The 21,047-nt window shown below is 41.0% G+C and overlaps 1 protein-coding gene across 5 annotated transcripts in view; it reads right to left on the reverse strand.

Annotated features, from left to right (window-relative positions):
* The window catches only part of TMEM71 (transmembrane protein 71), a 36,329-nt gene extending 16,553 nt beyond the window's left edge, over positions 1 to 19,776 (reverse strand). The window contains exons 1-6 of one of the 5 annotated variants that reach the window (XM_073230153.1): positions 19,338 to 19,774; positions 17,829 to 17,910; positions 16,509 to 16,569; positions 14,737 to 14,949; positions 12,990 to 13,072; positions 12,304 to 12,366 (exon numbers count right to left, since the gene is read on the reverse strand). In XM_073230153.1, the coding sequence (XP_073086254.1) occupies positions 12,304 to 12,366; positions 12,990 to 13,072; positions 14,737 to 14,949; positions 16,509 to 16,569; positions 17,829 to 17,874 (466 nt within the window). In that variant the 5' untranslated portion in view covers positions 17,875 to 17,910; positions 19,338 to 19,774. Of the gene's footprint in view, positions 1 to 12,303; positions 12,367 to 12,899; positions 13,073 to 14,736; positions 14,950 to 16,508; positions 16,570 to 17,828; positions 17,911 to 19,337 lie in introns of all 5 variants that reach the window. The other 4 variants (XM_073230151.1, XM_073230155.1, XM_073230152.1 and 1 more) reach the window with 4 other exon arrangements.
* Between the last annotated feature and the right edge of the window lie 1,271 nt (positions 19,777 to 21,047).

The following is a 21,047-nucleotide window of genomic DNA, read 5'->3' on the forward strand; positions in this document are numbered from 1 at the left end:
GTTCTAAAAGGGTGAATCTATTTCTTCCAAGCACATTCCCATATCCTTGCATGTAAATTGGGCATTGTTGTGTGCTACCGAGGAAAACACAAGGCCACATACAGATGTTGCTATCAAAGATACTTACGGAAGAGAAATTAACTCTAGAGAAATCAGCAGACCTCAAGCTGGGGTGTCTTGCTTGAGGCCAGCTTGCCTTCCTTTCTTAGGACTGGCAAAAACGGAGCAGGAAGTCCTGATCAGTCAGTCCTTCCAGCAAGAATCCTCTATCCTCTTTCAGTATGACTCACGGACTCTGGGAATGTATCCCAAACTTCAGTAGTGGGGTCTGGGAGCTGCAGAATGCCATGGCTAAAGAATGAATTGCAACTAATGAGGAAAGGTGTCTCCACAGCTGTGGAAGGGGTGAACCAAGGATAAACAAAATAGGAACAACAACAAAATCCTTTTTAGCCTGAAAAATGAAGCAAGAGAAAATCAGGGGAAGTAAGTTTTGATTGCATCCATTGCCCAGAGAGAAAACAGCAAAAACAGTTTAATTTTGAATTCTTCTTGAGTCTTCTAACGAGGCAACATTTCCAGAGAAAAATAAATTGCTGATAAAAATCACAGGGCCTTGGGTAAATCCAGAAAACATGAAGTCTGGGGAAGATGTGATTACAATTGACAGCAGAGATGAGAGATTTCAAAGTCCTGTGTGCACCCCGGTTGACTAATTGCTGATTTTGGAGGCGGGGCGGTATGATTTGTTATATTTAGAAGATGTTTGGAAACCATGAGAATTTTAACGAGATACCTCATGCACGTGCATGGCTGCTGTAGTCCAATTGCTTTAAGATTGTTTGGACATATTTTGAGGAGGAAACTATGGGAAAACTAGATGTTAACTTCCAAATATGAGAAACACTGCCTTTAGAACAGTGATTCCCAAACTGTAGTTATTCAAGCATCATTTTCCTGATTTTTGCTGTATTCCAGAGTCTGCTTACTCTTCATCATTTAAAATTTTCTTCATATTTTTTCATTAAACTTTGTACTTTAAAGGAAACACCATATCAATAACTTAAATGTCCTAAAGAGAAAGTAAATGTAAAAATAAGTACAATGAAAATGAGACCTTATTGAATTTGCACTAAGTACTATTGTAGCAGAAAGCTCTGAGCCTGTTCTTTGTTAAAAGAATTTCGTTGAACACTGAGCCCTTCTCCTTGGGTTTATCAGAAAGACTGTGGGAATTGGCAGAGGGGCTGCTGCTTCTCTCTCACTGCGAGATTTAAGTTTATTTCTGCTGTGTCCTGATGGCAACTGCCACCCCACCCCACACTTTGGGAAATGTTCCTTTAGAACAGAGAAGAGACTTGCCTATGTGCTCCAGAAAGCCAGACTAGAACCAAGGGATGGAAACTTGCAAAAGGCATGTGATGGGTCAGCATAAGCAAGCCACTTCTACAGCAGCATTACCAGTGAGAGGAAGAGGTGGCCTTAAAAGGTCATGAGAGGATACGATTAAAGATGGCAGCATGAGAGAGTGTATATCAATACCTTAAAAAAAAAAGTCATGAGAATCCAAAAGGCAAAGCCTTAGAGAAAGGAAATAGACTAATGGCTGTCAGTGGCTGGGAGGGAGGGATGGGGAATGGGGAATGACTGGTGGTGACTGTGGGATTTCTCTTTGGGATGATGAAAATGTTCTGGAATTAGAAAAGGGTCACTGTTGCATAACCTACCTTTTGAGTATATTTTTAAAAATCATTGGATTGCACATGTGAAGTGGTAACATTTATGATATGTGAATTGTATCCCGATTCAAAGGCAATGAGTGCTCCTTGATGCTATTGGTCTCTGTGCCCATCTGCCAGGGATGCCAAGGGACAGTCACATGTCCTCTACATTGCCTGCTCATTGCAGATTCTATACTTATTTAGCAGAGTCTTTGGTACGGCTACAGGACACTTTGACCTCTTCATTAGGCTATACATCATTAGCCATTTCCTTATATTCTTTTTTTTCACAATAGCACGCTGTCTTATTTCTCTGCCTGACATGTCTTCCCCAAAAGAGCCTCTCCTGGGTGTGGCATAGATACCACATGCTCCAGACTCTTGGGTTTGAATCCACGCTACACTATTGACTAGTTGTGCGACCCTGTGAAAAGTATTTCATCTACCTCTGCTTCCCCCTCTGTAAAATGGCGATAAAAATATTTCCTCCATGTTGTTGCAAATGGCATGATTTCCTTCTTTAATAACACTGAATCATATTCCATTGTGTGTATTCCGTGCCATGCTTTCTTTACCCATTCATCTGTTGATTGACATTTAGGTGGTGTCCATATCTTGGCTATTGCGATTAATGTCACAGTGGACATGGGAGTGTGGATTTGAGACCCATGGCTTTCAATTCCTCTGAATACATACCCAGAAAGGGGATTGCTGGATATTATGATAGTTCTATTTTTAATTTTTTGAGAAACCTGTACACTGTTTTGCATAGTGGAAGCATCAATTTACATTTCCACTAACAGGGCACACAAGGGTTCCCTTTTCTCTGTATCCCTTGCCAACATGGATGAAACTGCAGGGTATTAGCAAATAATATCAGGCGCAGAAGGAAAAGTACCACATGATCTCAGGAGTCCAAGTTTCCGTTGTACAAGATAAATAAGTTCTGGTGATCTACTGTACAGCGTAGTGCCTGTAGTTAAAAATACTGTGTTGAATCCTTAAAACTTTACTAAGAGGGTCGATCTTATGATAAGTGGTCTTCATATGCATGCACACCTGCACATACACACCACTGCCCCTGCAGACTTGGGAGAGAAGTGAAGACGTGAGGTAGGGAGGTGTTGGGATGACGCCGCTCCAGTTCTCATCACTGCTCAGGGAAGTTACTGCTGGAGCTGCTGTTCAGCCTCCTGAGTTCCTGCCTTCACTCGCCTTGTGCTCATTCACTTGTTTTCCATAGGTAGACGCCTTTCATCTAGAGACCGCTACTGCTTCTCATACCAGCTTCCAAATCACTCTCTGCCCTTTCCAAGCCTCTACTGGCTATCTTTCCACTTCCCATAGGTACCTCCAGTTTAACTCATATGAAGTAGAATTCATGGTCTCTTTTCCTGACCCAAATATGTCCTTATTTTGCCTTTTAGAGCTGCTTTGTATTGAGCAGAATACCAGCCCCCAGGCTAAGATGTAGTTTTCATGAATTATTGCATTTCATATTTACAAATTTATGTGTTATTATTTTTCTATTGTATATACTAGGAAATGGAGGATCAAAGGGGCTAATTAACTTGCCCAAGAATACTCAGATTGGAAAGGTGTTTCCAGGGCTTGAATGCAGGTCCATTCAGCTCAAAGGCCAGTCGTCCGTGTTACTCCACCATGCTGTCCTCTACACCTTCAGGACTGGCAGGACTTTTCATGTATCTCCCAAACTAAATACATCAGTTTTCTTTGATTCCTCCCATTTTCTCATCACATGCTATTATTCAACAACCTGTCCATTTTACCTTGAAGAATATTCCTCAAATCTCTTCCTTCTTCTCCATTTCCAGAGCCATTTTCTTTGTTTCTGAGCTTCCACTAGGAACCTTCCATCCAATCTTTACTTCATGTTGCTGTGAAGGTAATCTTTGAAAATCCAGATCTAATTGTGCCATTGCCCTGCTGAAGGGCCTTCTAAAATATCCTTGATATTTCAGACTATTATACTATTATGTTATTTCACTTCTCTTGCTTGCTCTTTGGGCCTAGGCTATGAAGCATATGCTGGATGTCTTCTTGGAAAGGAGAGCAAAACAATTACTCCTGGCAGTAGAGCAAAGGCCGAGCTTCAAACTAGACAGACCCACGTTGAATTCCAACTCTGCTTTTCATAAACTAAATGAACCTGGGCAGGTCACTTAACTCTGAACCTCAGTTTCACCATAATTATAATAAATAGCATTTTATTACCTCATTCCCAGGGATTTGGAGATACTTAGACATGATAATGCATGTGAACAAGGTAATATACTTAGACAAGACAGAATGTAAAGTGCTTATCATATAATAAGCTCTCCTGACTTCTCTTTCTCTGAGCTTGCTTCAACTAATCCTATTGGCTCTACCTTGGAATTAGATCCAGTTCTTACCTCCACCTGCTATCATCTTAGGTCAAGCTACCATTATCTCCCACCCAAATCAATCCAATGGCCTCTTAACTGGTTTTCCTTGCTTCTGCCCCCAGTATCCACCTTATTTCTGATCTGAACACAACAGCCAGAGATAACCTGTCAAAATGTAAATTGGATCATGTTATTCCTATGCTCAAAATCCTCCAGTGGATTCTCCTTTCACTCCGAGTAGTAGGCAAGGACTTTGAAATGGCCTCTAGCTCCCCTGTGCTTCCTGACTTGCACCCACCCGCATACCCTGAGATCCTGTCCACCCTTCTCCCCAGGACACCCTCCTAGCCCAGAACCTTTGCACTTGCATTTCCTCTGCCTGGATGGATCCATACTCCCCCCAATTCCCCGCCCCGATGCTTCACTGCCACTTATAAGTCAATGCTCAGAAGTCACTCTCAGTGAAGCCATCCTGATCACCTGTTTAAACTTGGAATCCCCATCTCTCCCTCTCTGTTGTTGCTTTAATATTTGCTGATATGTTATATGATTTATTTATTGTCTGTCTCTCCCGACAAAGACGGAGTTTCCAAGACAACAAGCAGTTTTGTCTATTTTGTTCACCACTGAGTTGTAGTGTGTAGCACAGTGTGTGGCACATGGTCGGCCTTCAATAAAACCTTCCCAATGAATAAATAAATAAATGAATGAATGAATTCCAGCAGACTGAGCAATATGGCAAAGCACAGAGTGTGGAAGGACATGGTCCATTCAGGATGCTGAGGGCAGATCAATGTGATCAGAGTCGAATGCGGGTAGGTGAGGGTTAGGTCTCTCTCCTTCCCTTCCCAGAAGACATCTTGAAGGGGCTGTAATACCCCATGCCTCCATTTCCTTCCCTCTTTGCCTGCTTGGCCCGGCTCCTGGTCTCCTCTGCCACTTTCCCACCACCACCGATAACCTCCAGGCCAATGATTCCAGGGACTCCTTATCATCCTATTCAACCTTTGGGCTTGATTTGCCACGTTGCCTGCCCCCTCCCTCTTGGATCCCGATTTCCCCTCGATTCCATTACATGATGCCTCTCTTGGTTTTCCTCTCACCTCTCTGGATGCCTCCTTTCTATCTCTTGCAGGCTAGTCCTGTCCTATTCACCCATACAATATTTGAGTTTGTAAAGTTCCATTCTAGGTTCTCTCTCCTGCGAATTCTACCATCTTCTTACTCTATTTGATCCACTCCTTTTCTTCAATAACCACCTACACTGAGGTGACTCCCGATGGGCAGCTTTGACTCATACAGACCTCCAGATTGACTGGCCCTTTATGTCCCACAGGAACTTAACTCACATGCTCCAAACCACACATGTGGCTTTCCCTCCCCCAGCAAACCTGCTCAGACCCTAGCCTTTCATGTCTCTTTAGCTAAGAATGCTCTTACCTTCCCCCTTTGCCCAGAAAAGCCCCTCTCATCATCCAGAACTCAGCTCAATTGCCACTTCCACAGGGAGACCTCCTGACTTCCTAAGTGGGTCAAATCTCCCATTACATCACCTACCTTTTTTTCACGGCATTTACCACAATTATTATTTTGTATTTGTTTGTGTAACTGTTTAAGAAAGGTTTGATTCCTACCCTCCTGCTACAGTAAACTATAGGCAGGAGTCATGTTATCTGTATGTACCCTTGCACCCCTAAACCTAGCACAGTGCCTGACAGATGGTTAGGTGCCCAATAAATATCCATTGTTTCCATTCTAGTAATAAAAATAACTGTAATTACAAATTCTTGAGTACCAGGCATTCAGCTATGCTTGACATTTTTGTCCCATTTAACCTTTTGATATACTTTGAGTTCCCATCATTGTGTTTATACATATATATTTACATATATTAATATATAATATTCATAATATGTATTACATAGTATGTATATATTATATAGCTATACATACATATGGCATATATGTGTGTATACATATATTTTTAATTTTGGTATCATTAATCTACAATTACATAAAGAACATTATGTTTACTAGGCTCCCCCCTTCACCAAGTCCCCCCACATACCCCTTCACAGTCACTGTCCATCGGCGTAGTAAGATGCTGTAGAATCACTACTTGTCTTCTCTGTGTTGCACAGCCCTCCCTGTGCCCCCCATGCACTATACATGCTAATCATAATGCCCTCTTTCTTTTTCCCTGCCCTTATCCCTCCCTTCCCACCCATCCTCCCCAGTCCCTTTCCCTTTGGTAACTGTTAGTCCATTCTTGGGTTCTGTGATTCTGCTGCTGTTTTGTTTCTTCTTTTTCCTTTGTTCTTATACTCCACATATGAGAGAAATCATTTGGTACTTGTCTTTCTCCACCTGGCTTATTTCACTGAGCATAATACCCTCTAGCTCCATCCATGTTGTTGCAAATGGTAGGATCTGTTTTTTTCTTACGGCTGAGTAATATTCCATTATGTATATGTACCACATCTTCTTTATCCATTCATCTACTGATGGACACTTAGGTTGCTTCCATATCTTGGCTATTGTAAATAGTGCAGCGATTAACATAGGGGTGCATCTGTCTTTTTCAAAGTGGAGTGCTGCATTCTTAGGGTAAATTCCTAGAAGTGGAATTCCTGGGTCAAACGGTATTTCTATTTTGAGCATTCTGAGGAACCTCCATACTGCTTTCCACAATGGTTGAACTAATTTACATTCCCACCAGCAGTGTAGGAGGGTTCCCCTTTCTCCAAAAACTCGCCAACATTTGTTGTTGTTTGTCTTTTCGATGATGGCGATCCTTACTGGTGTGAGGTGATATCTCATTGTGGTTTTAATTTGCATTTCTCTGATGATTAGCGATGTGGAGCCTCTTTTCATGTGCCTGTTGGCCATCTGGATTTCTTCTTTAGAGAACTGTCTATTCAGCTTCTCTGCCCATTTTTTAATTCGATTATTTGCTTTTTGTTTGTTGAGGTGTGTGAGCTCTTTATATATTTTGGATGTCAATCCTTTATCGGATCTGTCATTTATGAATATGTTCTCCCATACTGTAGGGTACCTTTTTGTTCTATTGATGGTGTCCTTTGCTGTACAGAAGCTTTTTAGCTTGATATAGTCCCACTTGTTCATTTTTGCCTATGTTTCCCTTGCCCGGGGAGATATGTTCATGAAGAATTCACTCATGTTTATGTCCATGAGATTTTTGCCTATGTTTTTTTCTAAGAGTTTTATGGTTTCATGACTTACATTCAGGTCTTTGATCCATTTGGAGTTTACTTTTGTGTATGGGGTTAGACAGTGGTCCAGTTTCATTCTCTTACATGTAGCTGTCCAGTTTTGCCAGCACCATCTGTTGAAGAGACTGTCATTTCCCCATTGTATGTCCATGGCTCCTTTATTGTATATTAATTGGCCATATACATTTGGGTTAATGTCTGGAGTCTCTATTCTGTTCCACTGGTCTGTGGGTCTGTTTCTGTGCCAGTACCAAATTGTCTTGATTACTCTGGCTTTGTAGTAGAGCTTGAAGTTGGGGAGCAAGATCCCCCCGAGTTTATTCTTCCTTCTCAGGATTGCTTTGGCTATTTGGGGTCTTTGGTGGTTCCATATGAATTTTTGAACTGTTTGTTGCAGTTCATTGAAGAATGCTGTTGGTAATTTGATAGGGATTGCATCAAATCTGTATATAGCTTTGGGCAGGATGGCCATTTTGACGATATTAATTCTTCCTAGCCAGGAGCATGGGATGAGTTTCCATTTGTTAGTGACCTCTTTAATTTCTCTTCAGAGTGTCTTGTAGTTTTCAGGGTATAGGTCTTTCACTTCCTTGGTTAGGTTTATTCCGAGGTATTTTATTCTTTTTGATGCTATTGTGAATGGAATTGTTTTCCTGACTTCTCTTTCTATCAGTTCATTGTTAGTGTATAGGAAAGCCACAGATTTCTGTGTGTTAATTTTGTATCCTGCAACTTTGCTGAATTCCGATATCAGTTCTAGTAGTTTTGCAGTGGAGTCTTTAGGGTTTTTTATGTACAATATCATGTCATCTGCAAATAGTGACAGTTTAACTTCTTCTTTACTAATCTGGATTCCTTGTATTTCTTTGTTTTGTCTAATTGCCGTGGCTAGGACCTCCAGTACTATGTCAAATAACAGTGGGGAGAGTGGGCATCCCTGTCTTGTTCCTGATCTCAGAGGAAAAGCTTTCAACTTCTCGCTGTTCAGTATGATGTTGGCTGTGGGTTTATCATATATGGCCTTTATTATGTTGAGGTACTTGCCCTCTATGCCCATTTTGTTGAGTTTTTATCATGAATGGATATTGAATTTTGTTGAATGCTTTTTCAGCATCTATGGAGATGATCATGTGGTTTTTGTCCTTTTTGTTGATGTGGTGGATGATGTTGATGGATTTTCGAATGTTGTACCATCCTTGCATCCCTGGGATGAATCCCACTTGGTCATGGTGTATGATCCTCTTGATGTATTTTTGAATTCGGTTTGCTAATATTTTGTTGAGTATTTTTGCATCTACGTTCATCAGGGATATTGGTCTGTCTTTTTTGGTAGGGGTCTTTGCCTGGTTTTGGTATTAGGGTGATGTTGGCTTTATAGAATGAGTTTGGGAGTATTCCCTCCTCTTCTATTTTTTGGAAAACTTTAAGGAGAATGGGTGTTATGTCTTCTCTGTATGTCTGATAAAATTCCAAGGTAAATCCATCTGGCCCGGGGGTTTTGTTCTTTGGTAGTTTTTTGATTACCACTTCAATTTCATTGCTGGTAATTGGTCTGTTTAGATTTTCTGTTTCTTTCTTGGTCAGTCTTGGAAGGTTGTATTTTTCTAGGAAGTTGTCCATTTCTCCTAGGTTTCCCAGCTTGTTAGCATATAGGTTTTCATAATATTCTCTAATAATTCTTTGTATTTCTGTGCGGTCCATCATGATTTTTCCTTTCTTATTTCTGATTCTGTTGATGTGTGTTGACTCTCTTTTTCTCTTAATAAGTCTGGCTAGAGGCTTATCTATTTTGTTTATTTTCTCAAAGAACCAGCTCTTGCTTTCATTGATTTTTTTCTATTGTTTTATTCTTCTCAATTTTATTTATTTCTTCTCTGATCTTTATTATGTCCCTCCGTCTGCTGACCTGAGGTCTCATTTGTTCTTCTTTTTCCAATATTCATAATTGTGACATTAGACTATTCATTTGGGATTGTTCTTCTTTAAATATGCCTGGATTGCTATATACTTTCCTCTGAAGATTGCTTTTGCTGTGTCCCTCAGAAGTTGGGGCTTTGTGTTGTTGTTTTGATTTGTTTCCATATATTGCTGGATCTCCATTTTAATTTGGTCATTGATCCATTGATTATTTAGGAGTATGTTGTTAAGTCTCCATGTGTTTGTGAGCCTTTTTGCTTTCTTTGTACAATTTATTTCTAGTTTTATACCTTTGTGGTCTGAAAAGTTGGTTGGCAGGATTTCAATCTTTTGGAATTTACTGAGGCTCTTTTTGTGACCTAGTATGTGTTCTATTCTGGAGAATGTTCCATGTGCACTTGAGAAGAATGTGTATCCTGTTGCTTTTGGGTGTAGAGTTCCGTAGATGTCTATTAGGTCCATCTGTTCTAGTGTGTTGTTCAGTGCCTCTGTGTCCTTAATTATTTCCTGTCTGGTGGATCTGTCCTTTGGAGTGAGTGGTGTGTTAAAATCTCCCAAAATGAATGCATTGCATTCTATTTCCTCCTTTAATTCTGTTAGTATTTGTTTCACATATATTGGTGCTCCTGTATTGGGTGCATATATGTTTATAATGGTTATATCCTCTTGTTGGACGAGCCCTTTATCATTATGTAATGTCATTCTTTATCTCTTGTTACTTTCTTTATTTTGAGGTCTTTTGTCTGATACTAGTATTGCAACACCTGCTTTTTTCTCTGTGTTGTTTGCATGAAATATCTTTCTCCATCCCTTGACTTTTAATCTGTGCATGTCTTTGGGTTTGAGGTGAGTCTCTTGTAAGCAGCATATAGATGGGTCTTGCTTTTTTATCCATTCTATTACTCTGTGTCTTTTGATTGGTGCATTCAGTCCATTTACATTTAGGGTGATTATTGAAAGATATGAACTTATTGCCATTGCAGGCTTTAGATTCGTAGGTACCAAAGGTTCAAGGTTAGCTTGTTTACTACCTTACTGTCTGACTTGCTTACTGAGCTGTTATAAACATAGTCTGATGATTATTTCTTTCCCTTCTTTTTCCTCCTCCTCCATTCTTCATATGTTGGGTGTTTTGCTCTGTGCTCTTTTTAGGAGTGCTCCCATCTAGAGCAGTCCCTCTAAGATACCCTGTAGAGATGGTTTGTGGGAGGCAAATTCCCTCAACTTTTGCTTGTGTGGGAATTGTTTAATCCCTCCTTCATATTTAAATGATAATCATGCTGGATACAGTATCCTTGGTCCAAGGTCCTTCTGTTTCATTGCATTAAATATATCATGCCATTCTCTTCTGGCCTGTAAGGTTTCTGTTGAGAAGTCTGATGATAGCCTGATGGGTTTTCCTTTGCAGGTGACCTTTTTTCTCTCTCTGGCTGCATTTAATACTCTGTCCTTGTCCTTGATCTTTGCCATTTTAATTATTATGTGTCTTGGTGTTGTCCTCTTTGGGTCCTGTCTCTCAGGAGTTCTGTGTGCCTCTGTAGTCTGAGCAACTATTTCCTCCCCCAGGTTGGGGAAATTCTCAGCAATTATTTCTTCAAAGACACTTTCTATCCCTTTTTCTCTCTCTTCTTCCTCTGGTACCCCTATAATGCAGATATTGTTTCTTTTGGATTGGTCACACAGTTCTCTTAATATTGTTTCATACCTGGAGATCCTTTTATCTCTCTCTGTGTCAGCTTCTATGCATTCCTGTTCTCTGGTTTCTATTCCATCAATGGCCTCTTGCGTCTTATCCATTCTGTTTATAAATCCTTCCAGAGCTTGTTTCACTTCTGTAATCTCCCTCTGGATGTCTGTAATCTCCCTCCATACTTCATCCCTTAGCTCTTGCATATTTCTCTGCAGCTCTGTCAACATGTTTATGATTTTTATTTTGAATTCTTTTTCAGGGAGACTGGTTAGGTCTGCCTCTGCAGATCCTTTCTCAGGTGTTGTTTGAACTATCTTGGACTGGACTAAATTTTTTTGCCTTTTCATGGTGATAGTGGTGGCTGTAGGCAGGTTGTGGGTGTGTCAGCTGGGAGAAGAAAGTCCTTTCCTGCTTGCTGGATGCCTTGCCCTTCTCCGCTGCCTGTGATGGTTACCCGCACTCCTGGAGCAGCCACTGGGTTAGTCCCCTAATCTGCTGTGGGCAGGGTCTCTGTCAGAGCAGCACGGAGCCCTGCGGGGAGTGGCAGCCATGCCAGGTGTGCTCTTCCGTGCTAGCAGCACCCTTGTTGGGCAGCTGTGTAGCACCAGCAGCCTTTGGGTCTGGCCCGGGTGGCTCTGCATTGGGCTGGGATTCTGGTAGGCTGCTGGGAGCACACCTGCTCCCTCTGGCTCCACTGCAGGTGTGCGCGGGGCTCTCCTGCGCATGCCTCAACCGGGCTCCTCTGGCTTCACTGCCGCCGGTGTGCACGAGCCGTGCCCAGGCTGTCCGGTCATGCCACTGTGGGCTCGCACAAGTCTCTCCCAGTCTTGTCTGGCGCTGTTGGCACATGAATCTGCTCCTGGTCCCTTCCGGCACTGCCATCCCTGGCACACGCTGCCACTCTTTCACTACTGGGCCGGTGTGTCAGGGTCTGCGCCAGTTGGAGGAACGACTGGCAGGCTGCTTAGTGCTGTGAGGTGCTTCAGAGCTGTGCTGCCTCCCCGGGGTTTAGTGCACCTAAGTTTCCCCGGGATTCCCAGCTGCTGGTTAAGTGTGCCGGGACAACTTCATGCAGCAATGGGGTCCCTGTCTCTTTAAGACTTGCAGAAAGCATTCACTTTTCTTTTGTCTCAGGGGTGCCAGTTGCGGGGACCTACCCATAGGTTTTGCTTTTCCGTTTCTCTAATATCCAGCACCCAGTGCACCTTGTGACTGCGTTCTGGGTGCAGATTTCTAGAGCTGGTTGTTTAGCAGCCCTGGGCTTTCACTCCCTCCCCATTCCAACTCCTTTCTTCCCGCCAGGTTTTGTGATTGGGGAGGGTTTGGGTTCTGCCTGGCCGCAGCTTGTATCTTACCCCCTTCATGTGATGTTGAGTTCTCGCAGATGTAGATGTATCCTGGCTGCTGTACTGCATCCACTGGTGTCTCATTTAGGAATAGTTGTACTTATTGTATTTTCATAAATATATATGTTTTGGGGAGGAGATTTCCTTTGAACTACTCACACCACCATCTTCCCGTGATCCACCCATATTGCACATATTTTAACAAGAATATATATTATAATTAGTCTATGTATAAATATCTTGTTTTTAAAATGAGGAAATTGAGAGTTAGCAAAATTAAGTAACTATCTCAATGTGCCCAGTCTCCTTTCTCCACCCAAGTCCTGTACAGAAAAGATATATTAGAAATGTGCAAATATTTTCCACGTATTATCAGCTTAATAATTTATGCATTTAAGTTAGGCTATTTTGCATGACATGGATACATATATATTTGGATCATATAATTTGTGTGGAGAGAATTTTGGGTGAATTTTTTTTAATGTGGCCCATCCTCTCTATCAAAATAACTGTCACCTCTGGATTTTACACTGGTCCAGGACCACATCGTTGCTATTGCCCATTTGGAAATACTATTTCACTCTGGACAAGGGATTCAAACTCACCATCATCATTGTAATGATGCATGTCCAGCCTCCTGACATCCTCCAACCAGATATCCTCACTGAGGGAAGAATCAGCATCACCAAAGATACTTCCACGTAGCCAGGATTTGGAGGTACTGAGGTTGAAGAGAGAGGCTAAAGGACGGCGGATTCTCTTTTTCTTTCTAAATATTCTGGGGAGAAATTAAAGTAGCATGTGACTAATGAATAGCAGGTTCAAACTGGAAAATTTCGTGAAAGTGATTTAAAGTGCAGAGCTCATCTCTATAACCCAGGTCCACAAAGCTAATTTCACTTATTCCCTCCATTAATTCCACAGAAATTTCTTAAGTTTCTATGTGCACCAGGCACTTGGATCAATGTCAAGGATATTGAGATAAAAGACAAAACCTTGTTTTGTAACATCTTTCTACGTTGACAGATATTAACTGCTTTAGAGGGAGTGAGGATTTAATAATATGGGTAATAACTGTTGAACTACTGTGCTGTATATTTGAAACCAATATAAGATTATGTATCAATGATACTTCAATTAAAAAAAATAGACAAAACCTTATGTACAAAAAATTCACAATCTTATACAGGAGAAAGACAAGCAGAGTACAGATCTCTATAGAGCTTATTCTGTAGAAGAATGCATGAGAGCATCTCTATAATGCTCTCATAGAGCTTATTCTGTGTCAAGGGTCTTTATTACTGGTTTCATATAGTAACTCCCATTATCCTCAGAATTGCCCTGTGAGGTAGGTTCTATTGTTATCCCACTTTTCAGATCAGGAAAACAGGTTAAATAACATGTCTGAGGTCAGGCAGCTAGTAAGTGACATTATGGGGAGGCAAGCCCAGCAGTCTGGCTCCACAGCCCCTGTTCTGGGTCACTGTGCTATGTGGGGGTGGGGGGTGTTCTGGCAGAATTAACTGGAGGCTGTTCCCAGAGCACCAGGAGGGGCATTGCTAACAGGGAGTCAAGGGAGGCTTTCTGAGATAGGAGAGCATTGGGCTGCATAGGGCCATTAGGTCTACTCATGGAAGAACAAGCCAGTCTTATATTAGGAGATGCTGGAAAGGTAAAAAGAAGGCAGATATTGAAGAACCTTGGATGTTATGTGAAGAATATGGGATTTGAAGGTTGGGAAAAGGGAGACACTGCAGTATGTCGGGGGAAGGAGGCGGTGCTGATGTGATCTGGTTTGCATTTCTGAATGAGCCGGACTACTCACTGCCCCCAACCTGCTCCCTCCACACACACTCCCAACAATCCGTCCTCTGTATCGTAGTCAGTGTTATCTTGCTAAGGACAAATTTGATGATTTGCCAGTGATTCCTCTTCATCTACAGAATAAAGCACAAACTCCCCAGGCCTGGGACTGAGCCCGTCTATTCAGCCCCTGCACCTGTGCTCTGTCTTCTCTTGCGGAGCCGTCCTTGCCCACCCTAAGCTCTTTCCCTACCTGCCATTCGCTACACTGTATCAGGGGCTCTCAGAACTCCATGCTTGCTCCCTCTCTCCAGATTCCCCTTTCCTATTTCTATTTCAACTAATATCCTACATCTCTCAAGACTCAAACCAACCACCACCATCACTAGGAAGCTTGTTTTAACCTCTTCCTCCCAGTAAGCAGGCCTCCTTTCCTTTCGTCCGCCTCTACTCCCCATTCAGACTTCACTCCAGCACCCGTGTCCCCTGGTCACTTTGCGTGTTTCCCTGCAGGCTCCCCTGCCCTTTGGTAGTCCTTGTGTTTCCATAGTTGGCTTCTTATAAATGACTGTTGAGTAAACAGATGAATGGATGGATTGGCCTTCAGAACCTTTCATGTAATAAATACCCCCTTCTTACCTCACTAAGTTCTCCTTGTACAGAACACTGGTCTGGGGTGGGCTCAGGGTCATGCTGCCATCTTTGTCCCAGAGGAAACTGTCTTCTGTCCAAACATAGTAGCCATTGGTAAGAAGTCTGGGGCTTCGGCGACAGGTAAAGTGGGGGCCAGTCAGGGGATCTATGGAGCAGCATTCAAAGGAGCTGTCGCTTTCCAGGAAATCACAGGTCAAACTAAAGAGGAAACAAGGCAAATCCTTTAAATCTCCATCCAGTAGATCCAACCCCATGAAATCCCTGTTTCTAATCACTGAAAAGGAAAACATCACTTTGCATTCATGGCTACTAGTTACTTCTGCAGCTCTAAGAAGGTCACTTATCTTCTCAGCTTCATCTCCTCACCCATGAGAGCATTAAGCTACAGGGCATTTAGCGCTTCCTTCTGTTTTAAACACTTTAGTGAAAATGTTATGGCTTGTCAGTTTCTTTACTGTGTTAGGCATCTACACCATTTATAGTAATCCATTTTCCTAGATGGAAAAATTACAAAGCTGCCCATCTGGGATGTTGGGAGCTCGTAGTCTCCTCCACTCCCCTTTCTTTGATTAGCCCTCCAATTGCCATAGTCTTACTTTTGTCCCTGTAATAGACAAATTGTATCTCCGTAGCCACCAGACAGTCAAACAGATCTTTCTGGCTTTTGCTGTTTTCCCTCTGGGTCAGCTGCACAAATGATCATGCGGTTACCTTCCCTGATTCAGTATCTAGGGAATTCTTCTATTTAGTTGGGTAAATCTGTATGTGTCTCAGGTTTGAAAAACAATCACATGCCTGTGTGATTGAAAGGCAAGCTCACACCTCATGCTCTACTGAATATCTGATAAATCTTTAAATTAAAAAGCCTGTTCACAATAATTACACTGAAGTTAGTAAAAAGACTACTTTAAATGGGTATTATTTATTGAGAACCTACTATGGGCCTGGCCCATACTTCATGCTTCATCTACTTTACACAAACCTCCCCAAAAATTAAGTATTATCATCTATACTATAAAGCAGGGAAAAAAAATGAGTTGAAGAAAGGCATATATATCTTGGATATTTTGCATAGCTAGCAAATGGCAAGCTAGGATTGAGCCTTGGTCTGTCTGATTCCAAACATGTGCTTTTTCCACACAGCCTGCTTGCTCATCCTCGGCTAGTTCCCTCAAGAGTTACAGAAGACCTAGAATTTACAAAAAGGGGCAGGTTCTAATACCAATGCATGATCTCTTATCGCCATTGGCACATTTCATAAAATACTAGACAATACATCAACTGATATCTGCATAAGGAATCAAAGACAGAGGGACAGAAACAAGAAATGCAAGGAAGGAGAAGAAAAGAGGCTTCTCTGCAAGGAAGAACTTGAACAAAATGGTTGATTCTACGTTTTCATGGAATGTGACATTTGGTCAACTTGTGCACTAGTGCAGAATCTTGTTGCTCTTATAAAGTAGAGCATGTTTAAAGGAACTCCAGTTTGAGAAGAAGTAACCATACACCAGTATTCAGTAATTTCCCCAATCATCAAATAAACAGCTCACATTTGCCCACACACTGACACCCCACCCCCCAAAAAGATTCATTGTTAGGTTAAGCAAGTTTCCATTTTGTGTACGCATGGGACTGAATATTTATACCCACCAAAACTGGATGATAGCTACGGGGAATATTTTTAAACCATGAATACAACAAAGTAAGACACACAGGAAGAGAACTCGAGTTTTCTTGAGAAAAGCCCCACGAAGTACCTTGGGAAAATGCACGAGGGAGACAGCTGTCCAGTACATTCTCTCTTGGAGCCAGAAGAACCTGTGACATTAAAGCAAATGAGGGAGAAGCACGAATTTGTCATTAAGCATATAAGAAAGAAGCACACATTCATCACACCTCACCCACATGCATGACTGCCACCTGTGGACTTTAAAGGAGGTGTGACCAGCCAATACACCAGCAGTGGTCGCTCCAACTGGTACAATCATCCAGGGTCAGTACTAACGCAGCTTGTCACCAGGCTGCTACTTCTGGGAAGCCAGGGGTAATCTAGGAGCCTCTATTGTTTCTTCTCTCACTCAACACTCCTTGTGAGGTTCCGTAGTACAAGAGGGGGCAATAATAAATCATTAGCATCAAACTGACTCATGAAAAGGAGGAAGAATACATCTTGTGTGAAGCTGTAGAAAACCCAAATCAATTACCCAGTGTTCTGGTTATTTCAGCTTACTCAGTAATTTGAGCAATTCAATCATCTGCCTAGACTCTCTCTCATTAGTGCCTTTTAAGGCATTTCTGTTATAAAATAATGAGCAGAAGACATTGGTTGTGGAAAAAAAATAGTTTTGTTTTATATAAATGGTTTTCCAGTGTATAAAGCCTGTAAGTATTCTTAATTAAAAAAAAGAAAACCATTCATTCTTTGCAGTTTAACCAAAGCTATGCAACATATTTCAATTGGGGAGCGTTTCCTTTGATTAATTTCCTAAGCTCTAAAGCAGATTTTACATCGTAGGGTAATGGTGCGAATACTTCTCATAGACAGGCTCGGTGAAACTTGATTCCATTACTGACAATTAACATCTGAGACAAAGAAAAGAATTTAGACTTTCAGATTGGGCTGGTTGATTTGTCAGGAGAAAATTGTAGGTGTGTGAGGGAGGGTTAGAAGCAGGGTTTGGGGAGAAAATGACAAGAGGAAGGAAGGAACTTGAAACCACTACCGTTTGAACAACGCCCTTATTTTCTGCAAGTAGCTGTCAAAATCATTCAGTATTTTTTTTTATAGACAAACAGTTTTGCATCTTAATAGTAGCTGATAAACAGTCTCCTTTCACATTTATGCGCAGGCATCTAAAAAAAACGGTGATTTTTTTTTCCTACTAAAAGAAAAATACCACATGTCTCTCAAGGAAAGAAATGAAGTCAAAATCCTTGCCAAAGGGAACACTGGCATTTACAAAGCACAAGCAACTGACAGATGGTTAATGGTGTGAGTCTCAGCAAAATCAAAGCAAGGAAATTGCTAAACGAAGTCTCATCATTCAAAAGATAATTGCGTGTAGCAGTTCTCCTACATTGACTTGCCACTGGCGTTGACATCAGTTGAGATATTCGGTACATCTTGGGGAGGATGCTTGCTCAAACTTCACAGATTTTCTGCAAAAGACATTAAAAAAAAGGTGAATTATATATTAAAAATAGAAAAATGATGCCAAAACAGATGGCATCTACTAATTGCACTAGGCAGATTTGTTTACTGAAGTAATACAGACATGAAGAACATAATAGGACTGAAGGCAGGAGCTGGCCTGAAGGGCCGCTGAGGTTGTGTCTGCCTCTACAATTTTGCATCACGCTTTCTATTGTCTTGCTTAGTGCATCTCAGCAACTTCTGTCTGTAAATAAGAATAACATTTTATTGGGGAAAGCTACACTCAATAAAGGTTGACTTTTAATCAAAGTAAAATAATAAAAATGAGTTACGTGGTTAGGAAATCTGAAAAGCAATTGGTTCTAGAGCCCCCTGAAGGAACATCTTGCATTTTCATCACCCAAGACACATCAACCTCATTATCAAGTTTCAAACAGTGCTTGGGGATTGGTGTCTGTCTTTCCCCTAACACCTGGAACCATTGACAGGTAGTCATACCGAGGGCGGGTGGTGTTTGTACTTGTTGACAACCTGCACATTCCTAAGCAGAAACAACATCGCACTAAAATAGTGTGCCACTGCACAGATTTCAAAGCTCTGTTTTCATTAACATACAATTTACTTTCTCAACTACAAATTAAACACATATCCAAGTGTGTAAACAATGTAAACATTGATCATTTACCGCTCAGTATGTAGGCCTATCTTCTGTTCACTATTACATTTTGTATCTATCATAATCCTAATAGCTCTATAAGATAGGACTACATTCTTTTCTGATTTATCACCTCTATCCACATTTTTAAAAGGTGGTGACTAGTAATGGACTGTTCTTGAAGCCATCATACATTAAATCAAATCAGGATAATTCTATAGCTCCAAATGCATTCTTTCAATAGACAGCACAAAAACCTGTTAGAAAATATAGATCCTGGATTATACAGGGATGTTTGGAGAAGTGAGACCTGGAAGATCTCTAAATCAAAGCACACTTTCATAGATTTCATTAGTTTGGAATATAAAATAATATTGTTTGCACTATAATATAATGGTATATCATTTGTCCTTCTGATTTTTTGATTGATACAATATGAGTATGTGCAACTCAAATTACCCTGTTAGTTTTTCCCAAGGATTAAGTTTAATTTTTTAAGCCAACAAGTCCTGTGGCAGAAAGCAGAGTCTTATCACTGTATCTTACACATACTTGCAGCAGGCTACAGACACTATACTAACAGTTTATCGAGTATCAGTAACATTGAAAAGAAAAAAAGACTTCAGTGACACCTCTAAAACTTTTCAAGACACAGATCCTATTTACTAGTTCCATCAAAGCAACAGATCTGTCCTGGAAAATAATTTGCCCATACATGTTCCTTCCAAAGGGAGTTCCCAGTCTCCTCTTCCCACTGATAAGTAACAAAATAATTACTGAAATATGAAGCTTCCTGTGGTTGACAGCGGAGAAGTCCAAGACTTCAGCAGTTCTTCAGCTGAAAATAATTTCAGAATGTCAACAGGTAGATACGTCTCTTAAGAAAGGAAAATCCCATCTTTCCCTCCTTCTAAGAGATGCCTGCACACATCTCCATGTGCAGGTGTATGCAGAGAAGTTTCGTGTTGTTCTTTTGGCTGTTTCCTGGAATAGAAAAGCATGTAGTTCTTGGGAAAGCCAGCGTTGTAACTGCTTTTGTTTTCTTTCAAAAACAGCCTGCGTCACCAGCCGCTGAGAGGCAGAATGAGGTCACACTTCCTGTCGGGCTCACATCAGTGGCATTCATGCTGAGGAGCATGGGGAAGGCTCAAGACAATCTCCTGGACCGGCAGTGGGAGGGTAGGCAGCCCATGAATCAGGCCAGCTGGATACATCATGGCCACTGGAGAGATGCTTTTCTGAGCTAGCTAATCACCCCTAGTTGCGAGAACATGAGAAAAGCTTTCAGAGTAGCAACATTTTTGCTTATCATCTTTTGGCCATTTTCAGTAATGAGTAGTGCATAGTAATGGTAATTTGCCTAAACCAATTAAACTCAGTAGGGATAATGCACTGATGCATTTAAATTCAGAATACTATTAAATGCCAGTAGCTGGATCTTATGTAAATGTCTGTAGTGGCAATATGTTGATTTAGCAAAGGCTGGGCTTTACAAGAAACTCTGTGGGTGGCATTTAACATTTTATATTAATATTTTAGCAGAGTTCAAAGAACTTCACACTGTTGGGGGGGTCCTTATAAATCTCTGGAATTGCATGTAATAAAAGTAATATACATTGAAGCAGTATCGAGGTGCTTGAAAGTCACAGAGATGGAGATTCAAATTTTGTCAGCCCTATCCGTTCTGTGACCTCAGATCTGTGATTTAACCTCTTTGAGAAAGTGTGGTATTTAGACACAATGGAATATTATTCACCTTAAAAAAGAAGGAAATCCTTCCATCTGTGGCAACATGGGTGAACCTGGAGGCCATTTTGCTAAGAGAAATAAGCCAGACACAGATGGACAAATATTGACATAAAATATTTATGTCATAAATACAAAAGCAGAGGGTAGAATAGTGGTTACCACGGGCTAGAAGAAGGGGAAAACAGGAAAGTATTGGTCAAAGAGTACAAAGTCTTGGTTATGATAGATGAGTAAGCCCTAGAGATCTATTGTGTGGCACAGTAGCCATATTATCGTTAGCCATATTGCATTGCGTACTTAAAAATTTGCTAAAAGAGTAGAACTTATGTTGAGTGCTCTTATTACAAAATAGATGATAGGTAGGGCAAGAGGAAACTTTTGGAGGAATGGATATGTTTATGGCATTGATTGTGGTGATGGTTTCATGGGTGTATACGTATCTCCAGACTCATCAAATTGTATAAATATGTACAGCTTTTTGTATGTTAATAGTAGCTCAGTAATTTTTTTTTAAGTTCAAGAAAAATAGGTTTTTAAAATAGAGACCACTATAACACTATAAAACTTTTTAAAACGATAATGTGCTTTGTGACTACACACAAGGGAAATGTTCTCACCATTTCTCCAAATCATTTGCAATGGAAATGTTTTGTCCAAGTAATATCCCTGAAGACTTGTGTTTTAGGTCCGTTTTTCAAAAACTTTAATGTGCTGTGAATCACCTGGGAATCTTATAGA

Source organism: Manis javanica, chromosome 2 (assembly GCF_040802235.1).
Source record: "Manis javanica isolate MJ-LG chromosome 2, MJ_LKY, whole genome shotgun sequence".
Lineage (NCBI taxonomy): Eukaryota > Metazoa > Chordata > Mammalia > Pholidota > Manidae > Manis > Manis javanica.